Consider the following 22,024-nt stretch of genomic DNA (forward strand, 5'->3'; position numbering starts at 1 on the left):
TCAAAAACAATCTTGCTATGCTCAGTGTTTTCACCACTGTGTTCAAGTGACATATATTAGTGACTCCCAGGAAAAAATTCAAATCACCCATGAGGATTTATTTGTCCACTATTTGCTTCTCCTTGTATGTAAAGTATTCTGTATGGTCTGGGAAAGGGGAAAACGCAAGAAACTTCTATAATCTTTCCAGATTACTTGCTCACATGCCAGCTTATTTTCCATTTCAGAGAAAGAATTTGTAGCCTGCTCTGGTCTCCTTCTTAACATGTTTTTGCATATCTTAGAGACAGAAGGCGAAGGTCCACCAGTTGGTAGGTTTCATTGGAGTGAGGTTAAAACACAGATATCTGGGCTTGTTTACTTTGCAGGAGATTCACCTTGTGATATTCTCTTTCCACAAGCCCAAGAGAGGTGGATCTTTAATCTATTTACAGAAACAAAGAAATGTGTTTCTGTGTAGCGATAAAGTCGACCTCCAGGATTTTCCCAAATCATAGAGTCAATCATGGCACCTGATTTTGTGACTCTGATCTCAGTATTTTTCCTCTGCACTGTGTGGATTACCTAGACATGCTATGCTCCTGTGGATATAATAAATACAGATTAATTTCCCATTAAGTCAGAAGTAGCACCTTTTCAATTGAATGTACAAGCTAACTATGGTATTGTGAGTCATCACCCACTGTACACAAGTACCATATCATGCACCTATGACCCAGAGAAAGTTATTTGTCTCAAGCAACTTTGGGATATGAGAAGAGAATAAGTTGTCAGAATGTCTATTTTATGAACATGTTTAATAGAAAGGAATGATGCTATATTTTGAGATTTATATAGTTGGTCTGATTCCGAAAGCATTGGAAGTAGCACATAGAGTGTCAGTGACCACACAGCTGCAAAAATGTTTGCTAAAATCAACTTTACAGAAAAATCTTATAGTACTTTTTCCAATTCCCTAAAGTTCACATTTTATGCCTTATAAAAACACATAGCACTCTGAATGGAATCAAATCCATGTGTCATTTTCTTGTGGTAGTAGGGAGTGTATTATCTTCACATATGTATTGAGGGTTTACTAGACGGGTGGTGCTGGGGACACACACTGCATCTTGGTACTATGGCCATTGTAAGTGGATTCTCCAGTCACACATCCAAGCTTGCCAGCCACTAAGGGCCTGGTCAGTTTTACATGAACACAGTAAGTTCTCATTTAATGTTGTCGGCAGATTCTTGGAAACTGTGACTTCTTTAAGCAAGAAGTTGTATAATGAAACAACTTTTGTTCTCATCAACGCTGTAATAAACCTGCATATTGAAGGAAATGACATTATTTGAGGACCTGCTGTACATGGTTTTGCTTAAAGTTTCAGATTCTAAGACCTATCGATGGCATCAAGTGAGGACTTACTGCACTTGCCAAGGGAAAAACTAAAACAAAACAAAAAACAAAAGAAACAGCAACAAAAATAAAATAAAAAAGGAAACAAAATTAAAAAACCTTTCTTCCTCAGAGTGACGGTGGTCCAAGTGTCTCTACCACTTCGAACTCCCTTCTCTGGCTACTTTCAAAGACCATTTAGAGAGACGTGAAACAGGCAGAAACAGGGAACCATATAGTCACATAATCTGGAAGAAGGATCAGTATCCTCCTGTGACCATGGCTTATTCTGGTATGTGTAGTAAATCTCTTCCTGCTCTAGCAAAAGATCACTGGCATTAATACTTTCTTTTCCCTTCATCTCTTTTATTTCTTTTTTGGTAACAAAAGAGAAAAATTAAGTGTTGATCTGAATTTATTCAATTTATTCAAAGTGCATTAGAAACAGCCACAAGACAAGGTGGCTTGTAATTCAAGAAAACTCTCAGTCTAATAAAAAAAGCAGAATATAGGCAGTCTTTAATTCATGTTTTTTGATTCAAGGAGAACCATGTTTCATTTTTCCTGATCCTATTCTTATAAAGTATTATATGAACATTTTTCTGAACCATTTAATGACAATGTAAATCATTTTAGTCTTTAGAAAGTATACTTTGGGGGATGAATTAACTAGACACATTCTTTATGTGGACTCAATGATCAAATACATTATGTTATTCTCAATTTGTGGTAAAAAATTAAATTATTAAATATTGTTAATTTATATCTGGCAGCAATAACCTTTATAACTAAATTCCTCTAAAATATTTTCCCACAGGGTTAACACTGCATACCAAAGCTGCTTAGTACAAAAGTTTAAAAAAAAATTCCCACATATTCTGGTTAAGTCTCAGCAACAACATTTTAAGCATGTGGATGTCAAATTAATACGGAATAGAATTCCTTTCACATGATAAAAACTAACATTTCATTCATCATCCATTCAATAATTATTTATGAAGCACCTTGTTTATGCCCCAAAACTATGCAAGAAGCTAGTACTACTTTTCTGTTTATAAGTAATGTTTACTTGTAGTGTGATATTTGCATTTCATTATAACTTTTAGAAGCAAGTATACTTATAAATGTCACTTTTAATAGCAGGAAACTATCTCGGAGGCTCTCAGAAATTAAGTGACTTACCCACGGTCCCCCAACAGAATAAATATCAGAATTGATCTTTGGTTACAGTGCCCATTTTCTTTCTTTCTTTCTTTCTTTTTCTTTCTTTCTTTCTTTCCTTCCTTCCTTCCTTCCTTCCTTCCTTCCTTCCTTCCTTCCTTCCTTCCTTCCTTCAACAGAATAAATATCAGAATTGATCTTTGGTTACAGTGCCCATTTTCTTCCTTTCTTTCTTTCTTTCTTTCTTTCTTTCTTTCTTTCTTTCTTTCTTTCTTTCTTTCTTTCTTTCTTTCTTTTCTTTCTTTTTCTCTCTTTCTCTCTCTCTCTTTCCCTTTCCCTCTTTCCCTCCCTCCCTCCTTCCTTCCTTCCTTTCTTTTTTTTTGACAGATTCTCACTCTGTTGCCCAGGCTGGAGTGCAGAGGCATGATCTTGGCTCACTGCAACCTCCACCTCCACCTCCCAGGTTCAAGCAATTCTCATACTTCAGCTTCCTGAATAGCTAGGATTCCAGGTGCCTGTTACCACACCCAGCTAATTTTTGTGTTTTTAGTAGAGATGAGGTTTCACCATGTTGGCCAGGATGGTCTTGCATTCTTGAACCTGTGTGGTCTGCCCACTTTGGCCTCTCAAAGTGTTAGGATTATAGGAGTGAGTCACTGGGCCCGGCCCCATTCTCTTTCTTTCTTTTTTTTTTTTCTTTTTAATAGTTTATTTTTATTATTATTTTATTTTTTATTTTTATTTTTTAATTTTTTGAGACAGTGTCTCACTCTGTCACCAGGCTGGAGTGCAGTGGCATGATCTTGGCTCACTGCAACCTCTGCCTCCCAGGTTCAAGCGATTTTTCTGCCTCAGCTTCTGCATCCTCAGGAGGGTAGGTACTCTCCTACCCCAATCCCAGGGTAGCTGTGATTACAGGCGCATACCACCATGCCCAGTTAATTTTTATATTTTTAGTAGAAATGGGGTTTCACCATCTTGGTCAGGCTGGTCTCAAACTCCTGGCCTCAAGTGATTCACCTGTCTTGGACTCCCAAAGTGCTGGGATTGCAGGCATGAGTCACTGCACCCGGCCCCATTCTCTTCCTAATCTACCAAGTTGGCCCCTCACTATCATGTCCATCTTCCGGCTGGCACATGAACTCCACTAACGCAAACCACAGACCTTCTTCCTACTTTTAGATTCCCAGGAGTCAATACAGTTTGGCACATCGTAGGTACTTCACACATTTTCATTGACTGTCTAAATGATTCACAAGAATAACACAAACTTTCAGGAGTTTACTACCTGCTTAACAGCTTCTGCCCTACTAAGAGGTGGTTGAGGGCTTGGCTCTAAATCTGGCTGGACTGTAGAAAGCCAGGCCTGGCACTGCTGCAGGGTGTCTTGTCGGCTGACGTGCTTCTGAAGTTCATGTTCCAAACTCTGGTACACCTGAGACAATACAACCATGCTGAGATTATGAGAACTGCTTTCTACCTCTATAAAGATCATTGAAATTCAATGAAACATGACCAGTACATCTAAATGGATTTTCCCCCCAAGACTCCGCAATTTCATACACATATCTAAGGTAGTTGTATGCCTCCCCAAGTGTTGCAAAATGCAATGGCCATCCCCCAGTTGATAACTTCTTGGTCCACACATCACAATGTAATATCTGGATTAGGGGAAGAGAACATGTGCAGGGTAAATATAACTGTAGAGACATGTTAGAATACATAAAATCATTGAAGTTAATTGTCATAAACATAAGTCAGAGGTTTATGCAGCTTCTCTTCCTATGGTATAAATATTGTACTTTTTGTTTAAGCTAGCAACTAAAAGTAAAAATAAAACATGACTTCAGAAAAAGATAACCAATGTTTCTCTAACTGTGATGTTTCTGCAATAGAGGTAGGGCAAAATTTGAACTAAATTATAAAATGAGGAGCAGAGAGGTGGATGCCTTCACTTCATCTTAGAAGTTATGTTCCAAGGCAAAAATAATCCAGAATAATTCATACATTTTCTGATATGTCTATGTAATTAATCCTTAACAAGCCAACCAATTTTCATTTTATCCATAAAGACATATTAAGAAAAATTACGTATCTACTTGAGATCAAGAGGAAATATATCTGTGATGTTTCCATTTAAGAAAAAGGAAAAAAGAAGGAAATTAGTTTAACCTGGCATTTCTTTCATTATTGAGACAATAGAAGCAATCATTGAATTCTACTTTTCTCTGTCATCTTTTAAATTCACCACTTTCATCTGACATTAGGTTTATCCCTTATTTAGTCTTATTCCAAGCAGAATTTTTAAAAGAATGGTGTTTTCTTCTCTTTATCACTTTTGCAAACTTTAATTATGAAGTTCTGATTATGTTCTTAGAATTTCATCTGCTTTCTAAATTTTAAAAATTATGTTGGTCTTTCTAACATCCACCAGTTAAAAAAAAAAAAAAAAAAAAAAAAAAAAAAACTGTATCCCTAATGCAAAGAAAATGTTCACTGTGAAGGAAGTCAGTGTGCAAGAAATCTCTGTTGAATGAGTGAATGAATGAACTCACTGGAGAGTTCTATGTGTAGCCTCATTTTCTCTCTTAACTCTCCCTTTTCTCCTCTTGTCATCATTTTCAATTATTTATTAGATTCTTTTATTCCTCTTTTGTTAACCTTTAAAGGTGATTTTTTTTTTTAAGTCTGGGAAGCTACTAATGTCACTCAGAATTTTTTTTATTATTATGGTGAACATGGACCATTCTAACTACGTTACTGGTGTATCACCAGTTCTTACTGGCTAGTCCAGTAAACAAAAATACACAGAATACTAAGTTTAAAGGCTTATAAAAACTCTTTGCAGTGTCATTTAAAAATTCTAGAATAATGTAAAGCAATTTACTTATTTTAGTAAATTTTTGTTAAAATAGTAATTCTTACTCCTCTTAGACTTATTTTTAAAACATTAACAATTCTGTTTTAGTGGAAGTATACCCACTTAAGTGTAAGTCGTATTTGTCACTTACTCCTTTCTCAAATTCTATATGAATGCAAGCAAATATTGATTTAGAGTAGAACCCAGGCTGCATACAGTTAAAAACAAAATAATTATGGTGAAAATTATGAAATGAATTTATGTTTTTGTTGCAAAATAAATGGCAAATTAGAAAGTATTGATGATGTGCAAAGAAAAACATGGGGGCACACCCAAGATGGCCGAATAGGAATAGCTCCCACCTCCAGCTCCCACCATGAGCGACACAGAAGATGGGTGATTTCTGCATTTTCAACTGAGCTTTGAAGAGAGCAGTGGATCTCCCAGCACGGAGGTTGAGATCTGAGAATGGACAGACTGCCTGCTCAAGTGGGTCCCTGACCCCTGAGTAGCCTAACTGGGAGACATCCCACACTAGGTGCAGACCGACACCTCACACCTCACATGGCTGGGTACACCCCTGAGACAAAGCTTCCAGAGCAAGAATCAGACAGCAACACTCGCTGTTCAGCAATATTCTATCTTCTGCAGCCTCCACTGCTGATACCCAGGCAAACAGGGTCTGGAGTGGACCTCAAGCAAACTCCAACAGACCTGCAGCTGTGGGTCCTGACTGTTAGAAGGAAAACTAACAAACAGAAAGGACACCCACACCAAAACCCCATCAGTACGTCACCATCATCAAAGACCAAAGGCAGATAAAACCACAAAGATGGGGAAGAAGCAGTGCAGAAAAGCTGGAAATTCAAAAATTCACAGCGCATCTCCCTCTCCAAAGGAATGCAACTCATTGCCAGCAATGGAACAAGGTTGGACAGAGAATGACTTTGACGAGTTGAGAGAAGAAGGCTTCAGTCAATCAAATTTCTCAGAGCTAAAGGAGGAACTACGTAACCAGCGCAAAGAAACTAAAAACCTTGAAAAAAGATTTGACGAATGGTTAACTAGAATAATCAATGTAGAGAAGTCCTTAAAAAAAACTGATAGAGAAAACCATAACACTAGAACTACATGACAAATGCACAAGCTTCAGTAACCAACTCAATCAACTGGAAGAAAGAGTATCAGTGATTGAAGATCAAATGAATGAAATGAAGCGAGAAGAGAAGTGTAGAGAAAAAAGAGTAAAACATAATGAACAAAGCCTCCAAGAAATATGGGATTATGTGAAAAGACCAAATCTACGTCTGATTGGTGTGCCTGAAAGTGATGGGGAAAATGGAATCAAGTTGGAAAACACTCTGCAGGATATCATCCAGGAGAACTTCCCCAACCTAGTAAGGCAGGCCAACATTCAAATTCAGGAAATACAGAGAACGCCACAAAGATACTCCTTGAGAAGAGCAACTCCAAGACACATAATTGTCAGATTCACCAAAGTTGAAATGAAGGAAAAAATGCTAAGGGCAGCCAGAGAGAAAGGTCAGGTTACACACAAAGGGAAGCAGATCTCTCGGCAGAAACTCTCCAAGCCAGAAGAGAGTGGGGGCCAATATTCAACATTCTTAAAGAAAAGAATTTTCAACCCAGAATTTCATATCCAGCCAAACTAAGCTTCATAAGTGAAGGAGAAATAAAATCCTTTATAGACAAGCAAATGCTTAGAGATTTTGTCACCACCAGGCCTGCCCTACAAGAGCTCCTGAAGGAAGCACTAAACATGGAAAGGAACAACAGGTACCAGCCATTGCAAAAACATGCCAAAATGTAAAGTCCATTGATGGTAGGAAGAAACTGCATCAACTAACAAGCAAAATAGCCAGCTAATATCACAATGACAGGATCAAGTTCACACATAGCAATATTAACCTTAAGTGTAAATGGACTAAATGATCCAATTAAAAGACACAGACTGGCAAATTGGATAAAGGATCAAGACCCATCAGTTTGCTGTATTCAGGAGACCCATCTCACATGCAGAGACACACATAGGCTCAAAATAAAGGGATGAAGGAAGATCTGCCAAGCAAATGGAAAACAAAAAAAAAGCAGGGGTTGCAATCCTAGTCTCTGATAAAACAGACTTTAAACCATCAAAGATCAAAAGAGACAAAGAAGGCCATTATATAATGGTAAAGGGATCAATTCATCAGGAAGAGCTAACTATCCTAAATATATATGCACCCAATATAGGAGCACCCAGATTCATAAAGCACGTCCTTAGAGACTTACAAAGAGACTTAGACTCCATACAATAATAATGGGAGAGTTTAACACCCCACTGTCAACATTAGACAGATCAATGAGACAGAAAGTTAACAAGGATATCCAGGAATTTGAACTCAACTCTGCACCAAATGGACCTAATAGACATCTACAGAACTCTCCACCCAAAATCAACAGAATATACGTTCTTCTCAGCACCATATCGCACTTATTCCACAATTGACCACATAGTTGGAAGTAAAGCACTCATCAGCAAATGTAAAAGAACAGAAATTATAACAAACTGTCTTTCAGACCACAGTGCAATCAAACTAGAACTCAGGATGAAGAAACTCAATCAAAACCGCTCAACTACATGGAAACCGAACAACCTGCTCCTGAATGACTACTGGGTACATAACGAAATGAAGGCAGAAATAAAGATGTTCTTTGAAACCAACGGGAACAAAGATACAACATACCAGAATCTCTGGGACACATTTAAAGCAGTGTGTAGAGGGAAATGTATAGCACTAAATGCCCACAAGAGAAAGCAGGAAAGATCTAAAATTGACACTCTAACATCACAATTAAAAGAACTAGAGAAGCAAGAGCAAACACATTCAAAATCTAGCAGAAGGCAAGAAACAACTAAGATCAGAACAGAACTGAAAGAGATAGAGACACAAAAAACCCTTTAAAACATCAATGAATCCAGGAGCTGGTTTTTTGAAAAGATCAACAAAATTGATAGACCACTAGTAAGACCAATAAAGAAGAAAAGAGAGAAGAATCAAATGGATGCAATAAGAAATGATAAAGGGGATATCACCACCAACCCCACAGAAATACAAACTTCCATCAGAGAATACTATAAACACCTTTACGCAAATAAACAAGAAAACCTAGAAGAAATGGATAATTTCCTGGACACTTACACTCTCCCAAGACTAAACTAGGAAGAAGTTGAATCCCTGAATAGACCAATAGCAGGCTCTGAAATTGAGGCAATAATTAATAACCTACCAACCAAAAAATGTCCAGGACCAGACGGATTCACAGCTGAATTCTACCAGAGGTACAAGGAGGAGTTGGTATCATTCCTTCTGAAACTATTCTAATCAATAGAAAAAGAGGGAATCATCCCTAACTCATTTTATGAGGCCAACATCATCCTGATACCAAAGCCTGACAGAGATACAACAAAAAAAGAGAATTTTAGACCAATATCCCTGATGAACATTGATGCAAAAATCCTCAATAAAATACTGGCATACCTTATCCAGCAGCACATCAAAGAGCTTATCCACCATGATCAAGTGGGTTTCATCCTTAGGATGCAAGGCTGGTTCAACATACGCAAATCAATAAACGTAATCAGGCATATAAACAGAACCAAAGACAAAAACCACATGATTATCTCAATAGATGCAGAAAAGGCCTTTGACAAAATTCAACAGCCCTTCATGCTAAAAACTCTCAATAAATTCGGTATTGATGGAATGTATCTCAAAATAATAAGAGCTATTTATGACAAATCCACAGCCAATATCATACTGAATGGGCAAAAACTGGAAGCATTCCCTATGAAAACTGGCACAAGACAGGGATGCTCTCTCTCACCACTCCTATTCAACATTGTGTTGGAAGTTCTGGCTAGGCCAATCAGGCAAGAGAAAGAAATCAAGGGTATTCAGTTAGGAAAAGAAGAAGTCAAATTGTCCCTGTTTGCAGATGACATGATTGTATATTTAGAAAACCCCATTGTCTCAGCCCAAAATCTCCTTAAGCTGATAAGCAATGTCAGCAAAGTCTCAGGATACAAAATCAATGTGCAAAAATTACAAGCATTCTTATACACCAGTAACAGCCAAATCATGAATGAACACCCATTCACAATAGCTTCAAAGAGAATAAAATACCTAGGAATCCAACTTACAAGGGATATAAAGGACCTCTTCAAGGAGAACTACAAACCACTGCTCAGTGAAATAAAAGATGACACAAACAAATGGAAGAACATACCATTCTCATGGATAGGAAGAATCAATATCGTGAAAATGGCCATACTGCCCAAGGTTATTTATAGATTCAATGCCATCCCCATTAAGCTACCAATGACTTTCTTCACAGAATTGGAAAAAACTGCTTTAAAGTTCATATGGAACCAAAAAAGAGTCCGCATTGCCAAGACAATCCTAAGCCAAAAGAACAAAGCAGGAGGCATCACACTACCTGACTTCAAACTATACTACAAGGCTACAGTAATCAAAACAGCATGGTACTGGTAGCAAAACAGAGATATAGACCAATGGAACAGAACAGAGCCCTCAGAAATAATGCCATACATCTACAGCCATCTGATCTTTCACAAACCTGACAAAAACAAAAAATGGGGAAAGGATTCCCTATTTAATAAATGGTGCTGGGAAAATTGGCTAGCCATAAGTAGAAAGCTGAAACTGGATCCTTTCCTTACTCCTTATACTAAAATTAATTCAAGATGGATTAGAGACTTAAATGTTAGACCTAAAACCATAAAAACCCTACAAGAAAACCTAGGTAATACCATTCAGGACATAGGCATGGGCAAGGACGTCATGTCTAAGACACCAGAAGCAACAGCAACAAAAGCCAAAATCGACAAATGGGATCTAATTAAACTAAAGAACTTCTGCACAGCAAAAGAAACTACCATCAGAGTGAACAGGCAACCTACAGAATGGGAGAAACATTTTGCAATCTACTCATCTGACAAAGGGCTAATATCCAGAATCTACAAAGAACTCAAACAAACTTACAAGAAAAAAACAACCCCATCAAAAAGTGGGCAAAGGATATGAACAGACACTTCTCAAAAGAAGACATTCATACAGCCGACAGACACATGAAAAAATGCTCATCATCACTCGCCATCAGAGAAATGCAAATCAAAACCACAATGAGATACCATCTCACACCAGTTAGAATGGCAATCCTTAAAAAATCAGGAAACAACCGGTGCTGGAGAGGATGTGGAGAAATAGGAACTTTTACACTGTTGGTGGGACTGTAAACTAGCTCAACCATTGTGGAAAACAGTGTGGCGATTCCTCAAGGATCTAGAACTAGAAATACCATATGACCCAGCCATCCCATTACTGGGGATATACTGAAAGGATTATAAGTCATTCTGCTATAAAGACACATGCACACACATGTTTATTGTGGCACTATTCACAATAGCAAAGACTTGGAATCAAACCAAATGTCCATCAGTGACAGACTGGATTAAGAAAATGTGGCACATATACACCATGGAATATTATGCAGCCATAAAAAAGGATGAGTTTGTGTCCTTTGTAGGGACATGGATGCAGCTGGAAACCATCATTCTCAGCAAACTATTGCAAGAACAGGAAACCAAATACCGCATGTTCTCACTCATAGGTGGGAACTGAACAATGAGATCACCTGGACACAGGAAGGGGAACATCACACACTGGGTCTGATTGTGGGGAGCGGGTAGGAGGGAGGGATAGCATTAGGAGATATACCTGATGTAAATGACGAGTTAATGGGTGCAGCACACCAACATGGCACATGTATACATATGTAACAAACCTGCACCTTGTGCACATGTACCCTAGAACTTAAAGTATAATAAAAAAAAAAAAGAAAAAAAGAAAAACAAACACATCATCTATTCAAACACATCAACTATTTTTTTCTTTTAAAATTTCCTCAAATTCCTTTTACTAACAAAAAAAAAAATCAATTTTTTTTTTTTTTTTTTTTTTTTTTAGATGGAGTTTCTCTCTGTCTCCTGGGCTGGAGTGCAGTGGCGCAATCTCAGCTCACTGCAATCTCTGCCTCCTGGGTTCTCCTGGGTTCAAGAGATTCTCTTGCCTCAGCTTCCTTCCCAAGTAGCTGGGATTACAGGTGCTTGCCACCATATCTGGGTAATTTTTGTATTTTTAGTGGAGACAGGCTTTCACCATGTTGGCCAGGCTGGTCTCGAACTCCTGACCTCAAGTGATCCACCTGCTTCGGCCTCCCAAGGTGCTAGGATTACAGGCTTGAGCCACCATGCCCGGCCCAAATCAACTTTTAACAAACTTTTTCATAATCAATTCATGTAATAAACAAATTGGATAAAACAATATCTGAAATTCACTGCTTAGTTACATCAATCAAATACGAAATGTGTTAGTTTTGTGTTCACATGGCAACTGTGAAATTTATCCTCATATTTCCTGTCTGGCAACACACCAAAACTAACTAACCAAAGAGTTGAGCATTGATTCTATTTGTAAAACGTCTCTAGACTGCACAGCCTGTCTCCATAATTCCTCGTCATCATGGAATGTTCTGGGGGCACTCACCCTCTGAGCTGTGCTGCAGATCGCTGAGTAGCTGTCCTTTGTGCCCTGCAGATGAGCATGTACGTTTTGTTTAAGTTTCGCTTGCAGGTGGTCTGCACATTGGCCAATCAAAGTATCACCTTTCATTTGAAGATTGTTCAAACGGTCTTCAAAACCAGCAATTTCTTCCATCATTGCCTGCAAAAATGAAACCAATACAGAGTTCTCAGAATTCTATTTTACTTTTAAATAACTTATCCATCAAACAAAGTTTAAGATAGATAATTTCACTGTTTAATACTGTTTTTGAAAGAATCCTGCAATTTATCTTAGTTATATATTAAATGAAAACAAAAACACATGTTTTCAGGGATACTCCAATGGGAAGAGTCAATGAGCTTGAGAGATTAGTTACAGAAGGACTGAGGAAGTAACCTTTAAGACTAGACTGTGTTCATGGCTGGTCTCAGAGAGATATCTGCTCCATGGTATTATTACCAGACAAAAAGATGTCCCTATATTTTTCAGGTCGATAAGTTATAATTCTGGTGTAATTTTTGTCTAAAACAGTCCGATTACTATTTCATCAAATTTATATAATATCTCATTTCTATAAGGTTGGTGCAAATGTAGTTGTGGTTTTTGTCATTACTTTTCTTTCTTTCTTTCTTTTTTTTTTTTTTGAGACAGAGTGTCACTCTGCTGCCCAGGCTAGAGTGCAGTCGTACAATTTTGGCTTACTGCAACCTCTGCCTCCCAGGTTCAAGCGATTCTTCTGCCTCAGCCTCCCAAGTAGGTGGGATTACAGGTGTCCACCACCACACCTGGCTAATTTTTTTTTTTTTTGTATTTTTAATAGAGATGGGGTTTTACCATGTTGGCCAGGCTGGTCTTGAACTACTGACCTCAAGTGATCTGCTGGCCTTGGCCTCCCAAAGTGGTTGGATTACAGGTGTGAGCCACCACACCCAGCCTGTTATTACTTTTAATGACAAAACAAATACTTCTGCACAAATGTAATAATCTAATTCTAGTTTCTGTAATAATCTAATGTCTATTTTTTAATTCATGTGATATCTAACTTACATCTACTACTGTTTATAATAATGAAAACAGCATTTAAACTTATCATTTATTAAGCACCTGCTATAGTCCAGGAATTACATATAAGCCCAACGAATGTGTATTATCATTATTTTATAGATGAGGAAACTGAAGCACAGTGAGGTTGTACAACACAGTCAAGGTATGGCACAGACCCCAGGCTTTGGACATAGCTCGGCCTGATTTCACCTCACACCACCATACCCACTGGCATTCTTTAGTGAGCATTCTTATAGATGACTCAGGGAAGAAAAACTTATTTTTTTTAATCACGTTCTGGCCAGGTGCGGTGGCTCACACCTGTAATCCCAGCACTTTGGGAGGCCGAGGCTGGTGGATCACCTGAGGTCAGGAGTTAGAGACCAGCCTGGCCAACATGGTGTAACCCTGTCTCTACTAAAAATACAAAAATTAGTCGGGCATGGTGGAGGACACCTGTAATCTCAGCAACTCAGGAGACTGAGGCAGGAGAATCACTTGAACCCAGGAAGCAGAGGTTGCAGTGAGCTGAGATTGCACCACCACACTCCAGCCTGAGCAACAAGAGCAAAACTCCATCTCAAAAAAATAAAATAAAATAAAATAAATAAAATCAAGTTCTAGTGTGTTTTCTTTTCCTTTTTCTTTTTTTTTTTTTAACTGTTATATGATGCTAACAACAAGTGACACAATCCAACATATGGTTGCCTGGGTAACCCATCATTATATCTATAGGAAACCTGGGTGGCCCTTCAGCAGTCCAGGGTCTACTACTTTTTCAAACAGTGCTGGACTAGCAGTTATTATATATGCTCAGTTGAAAGGAACCACTTTGTGTTTGAGTTGGAACAGAACCACTCCACCACGAGGTCATTCATGGGGTAGACTACCTTCTGGATTGTCATCTCCTCAGTGCCTACCAGAAGGTATAGTGTAGCTGCTTTTTTATTCATATTTGTCAAATAAAATCCTTTCTTATAGATGGAAATGTTGGTGCCCAGAGAGGCTAACTGGCTTTCCTAAGACACACTATCAGACACCGGCCACATCATGAATAAACTTGCTTTCCATTACGATCACAAATAAGTTGCTCCATAAAATTGCGACCATAACATCTATCATCTGGTAAACATAATTACTAAAAATATGTATTATTAAGTTATTATCTTGACAGATTTAAATAGTGCTTTTAGCCTATCACCTGTATCAAAGATAAGAACTCCTCACATTAGTTTTGTACTTTGTGATTTACAAAATGTCTTCATAAATATTATCTCCCGTGATTAGCAAAACAATTTTGAGATGGGCTGGTATTGTTATCATCCTAAAGGAGAAAAAGACAGACTCAGATAGGCGAAGTTGTCTCTCCAGGAAGGGGAAGAGTACAGACTAGAATCCAGATTTTCTGATGCCTTTGGCTGCATTTTCTAAAACAGACCCCATAAATACTAAATTCTGAGATAAAAATTATCAGCTGGGGAAAATGTAAGAATGTGTTCAGAAGTTCAGTGAGAGGATTCAACTCCTCTTGACTCACTGGAATATCAAGTTCAACTGTTGTCAATTGTCAGAAGTGCTTGAGACTTAGACCTTGATATTGTTTGACTGTCTCCCCACCCAAATCTCATCTTGAATTCCCACGTGTTGTGGAAGGGACTCGGTAGGAGATAACTGAATCATGGGGACAGCTCTTTCCCATGCTGCTCTCATGATAGCAAATAAGTCTCATGAGATCTGATGGTTTTAAAGATGGGAGTTTCCCCGCAAACATTCTCTTGTCTGCTGCCATGTGAGATGTGCCTTTACCTTCCACCATGATTGTGAGGCCTCCCCAGACACATGGAACTGTAAGTCCAATTAACCTCTTTCTTTCGTAAATTGCCCAGTCTCAGATATGTCTTTGTCAGCCACATGAAAACGGACTAATACAGACCTGATTCTCTCAGTACAATCATTGGAAACCAGAGATGCACCTGTGTGTGCATCCCCACACATGTACACACATGCACAGACACATGCATACACACACTGGTGAAGCAGCCCTTTAAAGGTCGGGGTACCTTGTGGTGGGCCAGTTGCTGGGTGATTGTCTCCAGGCTGCTCGTCTCCAGGAGGTCAGGGGCCACCAGTCTGCCGGACATCTGCAACAGCCACTTTTCAACCTCTTGGAGCTCACTGTTGTAGTCTTCATGGTCTTTGACTTTCGCCTCCAGACTGAAGACATGCTCCTGCAAAACCAGGTGCCCATCAGAGGTGACTTTCAAGTGAAAAATCTACTCAAAACTGATTTGTATTACAAAAATCCCAGGAGAAAACTACCAGGAATGGAAAAAAATATAGTCATTATGCCAATTAAATATCTATCTGAATTAAAAAAAAAATACTAACCCATACCAGACCTTAAAATTATGTGACAGAGAGAAAGGAGTCAGGACCCACATTTTGGAAAATAAACCCTTTTACGGAGTCTTTCATCTCTCCTTACCTTTCCTATGCTGCATAGGTCCTGGTAATCACTTTGAAGTTGATCTATTTTGTCCTTTAAAGTGACATCCTGCACCAGTTCCAGAAGAGCTTCACCCTTCTCTCTCACTGACTTTACTGATGGCTCATGGGACAGCACCGTTTGTTGAAGTGACTTGAATTACAAAGGGAAAAAAATGAGCTTGCTCATCCCTGTGGACAAGAGGAATACACACATATGCCCGTAGCATGCAAGAGATGATCCACCTCAAAGAAAGACTGGTACATATTTATGAATCAGTAAGTGCAAAACATTAAAGAGAGAGTGATTTATTATGGCTAACACAGTTTCTAAATACAAAAGAAGAGTCACACATCAAATGGCCCGTCCTATGTGGAGAAAAAAGGATGGGAAATAGTTCTATTTGGCTAAATTTAATATAGCTCATATTTCTGGCTTCTACTTTATTCCTTTCATCAGAGAAAAAAATTCTCAACATAAAAAGGCCACTATCTTTTGATTTTGAGTTCATGAAGTTAGTTCCAGTTTGACCTACTTAGGGAGTTAGCAAGAACAATTCTAGTTGTGACCTGGCTGAAATAGGCTAAAAGCACTACTTAAATCTATCAAGAACTCAGTGGCCGGGAGGAAGAGGTTGTGATTCTTATGTGGCCTCTTCAAAGACAAGTTGTCAGGCTTGGCAGAGAAGCCAAGGATAGAAATAGGCATCGGCTGGAAGAGGCCATCACAAAAGCTTCCAACTGGGAAAGCTTTGGGGTAAGCCAGCACACTGTAATTCTTAAAAGGTATCACTCAATCATCCAGATCAAATTTATAACACAAATTATTCCACATATAAACTTGCATAATTGCTTCAAAAATTGGAGCGGGTCAAATACCTTTGTCTATGTCATGTATAGGTATATCCACATCACTATTTATTCTTTCAAAAATCAATTTCTAAGGTACTTAGCTAGAGTTTGTTAATTAGAACTTATTTTCTTATAAATACGATATGTCATTTCCAATTTACCATAGGTCAGCTTCTAGCCTTGGGTGCCAGAAGACGAAGGGAAGCCTCAATATGGGAAAGATATGGGATCCTTGTGCCAGCAATATTTTACCTGGAGGATCCAAATACCTGGCTCACACATCAGAAAAGATCTTCATTGATTGACAGATACATACAATCAATAAATGTATTGACTCAATCTTTGAGTATCAGATCTCTGAATGGAAAAATAACTCTGAAGTAGTGGATTTAACCCAGTAAATCTCCACAGGTCATGGCATCGCTGGACAGCTGCAGAACGGACACATGTGGGATGCATTCCAGCAGCTGTTACGGGTAACACACAGCAAGAATTACCTCCCTCCCATTTAGTCTCTGCGTGAACTCCGCATGCATCCATCAGTGAGTAAACACATTACCTTGTATTTAGATAACTGAGCTTTTTTCTCATATAATTCCATTTTGGGTTCTTCAGGAACATGTAGGATTTCCTGGTATTCTGCTATCCACTGTGTCAGTGCTTTGCATTTATCTGAGAATTCCTTTGCTAAATGAAGACCTTTTTCCAGCGTCATGTGTTCTTTCCGGACAGTGCTGGTCAGTTCCTTCAACTGTTCCACGTGATCATGAATCTCCTTTCTTACCCTCTCTGCCTCGCCTTCCTCCAAGTATTTAACAGCCCTCTCTCCTTTCTCCCGGGCTGATTTCAGCAAACTGTGACCTTTCTCCATGTCTTTGAGCAAAACCTGAAAAAGAGAGTGAGTAGGAAGCAAATGTAATCTTATTTCTTTTCTTTTTCTTTTTCCTTTTTTATTTTTTGAGATGGAGTTTCACTTTGTCACCGAGGCTGGAGTGCAGTGGCATGATCTTGGCTCATTGCAACCTCTGCCTCCTGGGTTCCAGAGATTCTCCTGCCTCAGCCTCTGAAGTAGCTGGGACTATAGAAGTGTGCCACCATGCCCGGCTAATTTTTGTATTTGTTAGTAGAGACAGGGTTTCACCATGTTGGTCAGGCTGGTCTTGAACTCCTGACCTCAAGCAATCAACCCACCTCAGCCTCCCAAAGTGCTGGAATTACAGGTGTGAGCCACTGAGCCTGGCCATTTCTTTTCCTTTTAAAGAAAGGTTTCTCAAGGCCTGTTCTTAAGTCTACCTATTTCCCTTTAAACTAAGTTGGTGATGTTCATAACCGGATTTGACCTGCCAGGAATCAGGAACCCTGGCTTCTTTACTTCGATATAGGTTCTAAAAGTCTTGATTGATATATCATTTCCAATTCAGAGAATCAAAAAAGAACTTGATATTTCTCTCATCCTTTGCAATCTTTTTCAAAAGACCTGATTTTAAACTCTGTACAGGCACTGGGCCATTAATTTGAGAGGTAGTTTTCTCTTAATATTGAAGTGTCACACTGGAATTCAGTTAAAACTTTCATGGGTGTCCATGTGTAAGTCATTCTGATAACAACACATCATAAATAAGTGAAAGCCAGCTTCTGGCCTTAAAGAGCCAACTTAGTATTTCAAGTAAAACAATGAGCTCAGGATCACCAGTCATAATGGTTGGGATGATCACTTGTGCTTCCAGTATCTATACAGGAGAACGGGAAACTCGGTTGAACGGAAAGGTTGGATACAAATCTGAAGTATGTGTGCCTACCTCCAACGTCTTCAATTTCTTCCCCATCATTGTTGTATCTACTTTGTCAATCTTGGTAGCCACATTCTTGAAATTTTTATGCGTAGAGCCATACCAATCCGAATAGGAACTGAGAGATGATTCTGATTCCTCCAAACTCTGAATCTCTTCTTCCAGGAATTTTATTTGTTCCTATGAAAGAACAGAGAAAATTGAATGGTGAAGTAAAGGCCTGTGCCAGGGCCTTTGTTGATGAATATGTATCTTCACTGGATGTTAGTGAAAGGAAGGCTATTTTGGCCGGTGAAGTTTGCTGGCCTACGCTGAGCACCTGGTGACCCACTCACTAGCACTTGGAGAAACAGGGCCTGGTATCTGGAAGTCAGCTGGGTGGCCTGGCAACCCATTCTGCTGTTCACGTGGCTTTCGTCCAGTATCTCCTGAGCTCTAGCTCCCACTTCCTCAACTTCATCTCTGTACGCAGTCACTTCTTCGTGCCACTTCTGAAATGACAAAGTATGGAAGGGAAACATTCAATCTTAGCCATTTGAATAAGACTGATATATATCTTCTTAATGGGAAATGGTTTCGGTGCATGTTTAGAAGGCGTTTATTTTGAGATATTTTGAAAATGCCACATGTTATCTTCATAAATATATTACAACAATGTGACACAAACTGTACACTTGAGTTGGATAGTTTTCTGTATCTATTACACTTCCATTCAAAAATTAAAAATGAAAACAGGCCAGGTGCAGTGGCTCATGCCTGTAGTCCCAGCTACTTGGTAGGCTGAGGCAGGAGAATTGCTTGAACCCAGGAGATGGAGGTTACAGTGAGCCGAGATCACTCCACTGCACTCTAGCCTAGGCGACAGAATGAGACTCTGTCTCCAAAAAAAAAAATAAATAAATAAATAAACGTGAAAACAAAGTGGCATAATTTTTTAGACCTCCTATTGTGCTTAGATCAATTTTAAAATGGGTGGATAATGAAAATAAATTCCTAAGGCCCAAGCACTATTCTAGATGTGTGTACTAAAATTGCATAAAAATTAGAATAAAACTAATTCTCCAGTATTATTTCAATGAACTATATTGGAGTTATTTCATATCAGAACCATAAACTTAAATTAGTGTAATACAAACATTCATGTATCTTCACAAAACAAGGTAATAGGGTATGGAAGGAAAATATAAAATAATCACATTAAACTACATTGTATCAAAGACTTAATTTATGAAATAATTGCTGTAAGAGGAATGCTCCATTGTAATTTATTTTAACTTTCTAGGTAATCAAAAAGATTCTGCAAAGCCTAAGCTTTAAACAAAAGATACTAAATATTTTTATGGAACAAACTATGCAAGGTAACTATAGCTTTGAGAAAGATCAGGAATCTACATGAGTTCTACCTTCATCTGATGTAATTGTATCTCCTTGGTTGCTCGGTTAGACTGACGTATGGTCCTGGGACTAATTTTCTCCTCTGCTGTTTTGAGCCATTCATCTACTTGCTGAAACTTCTGCTCCATTAGCCTCAGTTTGTTCACTACGTTATTGAACTGAGTTCGGGTCTCGGACAGTTTGTGCTGGTAAGCCTGCCAGTCTTGCCGGAGAGACTCTAAAGCCCGGTCCTCTGCCTGTGGGATACCTGATGGGATCACATCCTCTCTGGTGTGCAGCACTGAGTTCAACAGGGCCTGCCCCTCTGCACAGTGTACCTGTAGCTCCTACAGAGAAAAAGGTATGGCTGTTACTCTGAATCATATTTCACACTTGCATGGGTTAGCATGTCTCGCCCAAGCCAACTGTGACCGCTTGAACTTCTCACTAGAAAAAAATGATTTTATTATGCCCTATACAAAACTATGTCCCTAACAATATTTTCTCCCAAGTCAGAAAGATTCCTAAAATTTTTCCAATTAAAATAATCAACACACACACACACAAATACACACACCCCAATATTTTTCTCAATCAACAGTTCCTGAAATTTGACTTTTTAGCTTATAGGCAAAAACACTTGTGAGTAAAGGGTTATTGTTTAAAAGAATGACCTAGGCTTATTATGGCTCATAATCTGCTTAAAGTGCCTTAAGCTTCTTGCTTTGACATTGAATAGCTCAGTGCTACATTTGTGACTGAGAAAGAAACAATGAACCCTCTTTTTGCTAAGGAGGAATCTTTTGCCAAAGCTGTACTCTAGGCACTGTGGTGGCCAAGAAAAGTTGAACCTGGAGAATGCAGGGCACACAAACCTGGGAAATTGGTTCATCACACCTGCCCACCAGGTGCTCCCAGGTGCAAACAAATTTCCTCCACCAAAGCCTAAGCCCCAAAGATTTACCCTACAAATTTAGTATAAATCAAGTTTTGAAGAGCATATGCTATTTTTTATAGGATAAAAAGAAACTTATATCCTTAAAGATGTTGGTAAAACAACATGGCACACTTATATTTCTGGTGATAAACAAATCTATACTGTCACTTGATCTGATCACCTAAAGTAAAATAAATCATGTCAAATCCCATCAACAATGTTAAAAATATCAACATATGGGCCAGGCGCAGTGGCTCAAGCCTGTAATCCCAGCACTTTGGGAGGCCCAGACGGGCGGATCACGAGGTCAGGAGATTGAGACCATCCTGGCTAACACGGTGAAACCCCGTCTCTACTAAAAAATACAAAAAACTAGCCGGACGACGTGGTGGGCGCCTGTAGTCCCAGCTACTCGAGAGGCTGAGGCAGGAGAACGGCGTACACCCAGGAGGCGGAGCTTGCGGTGAGCTGAGATCCGGCCACTGCACTCCAGCTTGGGCAGCAGAGTGAGACTCCGTCTCAAAAAAAACAAAAAAACAAAACAAAACAAAAATCAACATATGTAGTTAAAACATAGTATTTCCTCAATACCATACTTTAAAAACCACTTAAGATTGCTAAAATATTTTTCTTACAAAAATAACAATCTCATATGGTTTCAACTAATAGAACATTTTTCTTCAAATATGATGTCACTTCAAGCATGGTGTAATGTAAACACATATGCACATGGAAAGAGAAGAACTATAGATATACATGGTAAAATATTAATCAAATTGGCAACAAATACATAAACTTTATTCTAAAATTCTTAGAGTTTTTTTCAAGATAATTTTTTACAATCATTTTCCTAATTCAAGGTTGGCAAACTTTTTCTATGAAGGGCCTGATAGTAAATAATTTGGACCTTGTGGGCCATAGGTCTCTGTTGCAATGACTTAACTCTGCCATTGTAGTATGAAAAAAACCACAGATGATACATAAATAAATGGGTGTGGCTGCATTCCAATAATATTTTATTTAAAAATACAGACACTGTGGCCCTGGAAAGTAGTTGACTGATTTATTAATCTTCTCAGCATCTCTTCCATACTTCATAAATAACCACTTTATCTATTATCCAAGTTAATATCCTATTAGATAAATTCTCATATATCCCAAATTTCAACTCTGTATTCTGAAGGAAAAACATGGCTCAATATTTAAATAAATATATATTTATATATAATATTACTAAAAATATAAAATATATACAACATAAATATGTGTATGTAATGTATTAAACATATTAAATATATTAATATATTTAAAATATTATATAAAAAATATAAAAATTATATATGTTCTATGACCCAAACTAGGCCTTCAGGTTATACAAAATGATTTCTGAATATGGTCCACACGACTGGCCAATCCCCACACCATGTACATGCTACAGAACATCAGGATCCTGAAGAAATTCTGCTTTGTGGTTGCAGCATCACAATTCTCCACCAC

At 38.4% G+C, this 22,024-nt stretch overlaps 1 protein-coding gene across 1 annotated transcript in view; it reads right to left on the reverse strand.

Moving 5' to 3' along the window:
* The window catches only part of SYNE1 (spectrin repeat containing nuclear envelope protein 1), a 524,167-nt gene that overhangs the window by 217,205 nt on the left and 284,938 nt on the right, over nt 1–22,024 (reverse strand). Inside the window, exons 65-72 of the mRNA XM_026454397.1 lie at nt 19,620–19,937; nt 18,552–18,707; nt 18,226–18,396; nt 16,986–17,312; nt 15,576–15,728; nt 15,151–15,318; nt 12,029–12,205; nt 3,828–3,974 (exon numbers count right to left, since the gene is read on the reverse strand). Coding sequence (XP_026310182.1) covers nt 3,828–3,974; nt 12,029–12,205; nt 15,151–15,318; nt 15,576–15,728; nt 16,986–17,312; nt 18,226–18,396; nt 18,552–18,707; nt 19,620–19,937 — 1,617 coding nt within the window. The remainder of the gene's footprint in view (nt 1–3,827; nt 3,975–12,028; nt 12,206–15,150; nt 15,319–15,575; nt 15,729–16,985; nt 17,313–18,225; nt 18,397–18,551; nt 18,708–19,619; nt 19,938–22,024) is intronic.

The sequence above is a fragment of the Piliocolobus tephrosceles genome, chromosome 5 (assembly GCF_002776525.5).
Source record: "Piliocolobus tephrosceles isolate RC106 chromosome 5, ASM277652v3, whole genome shotgun sequence".
Lineage (NCBI taxonomy): Eukaryota > Metazoa > Chordata > Mammalia > Primates > Cercopithecidae > Piliocolobus > Piliocolobus tephrosceles.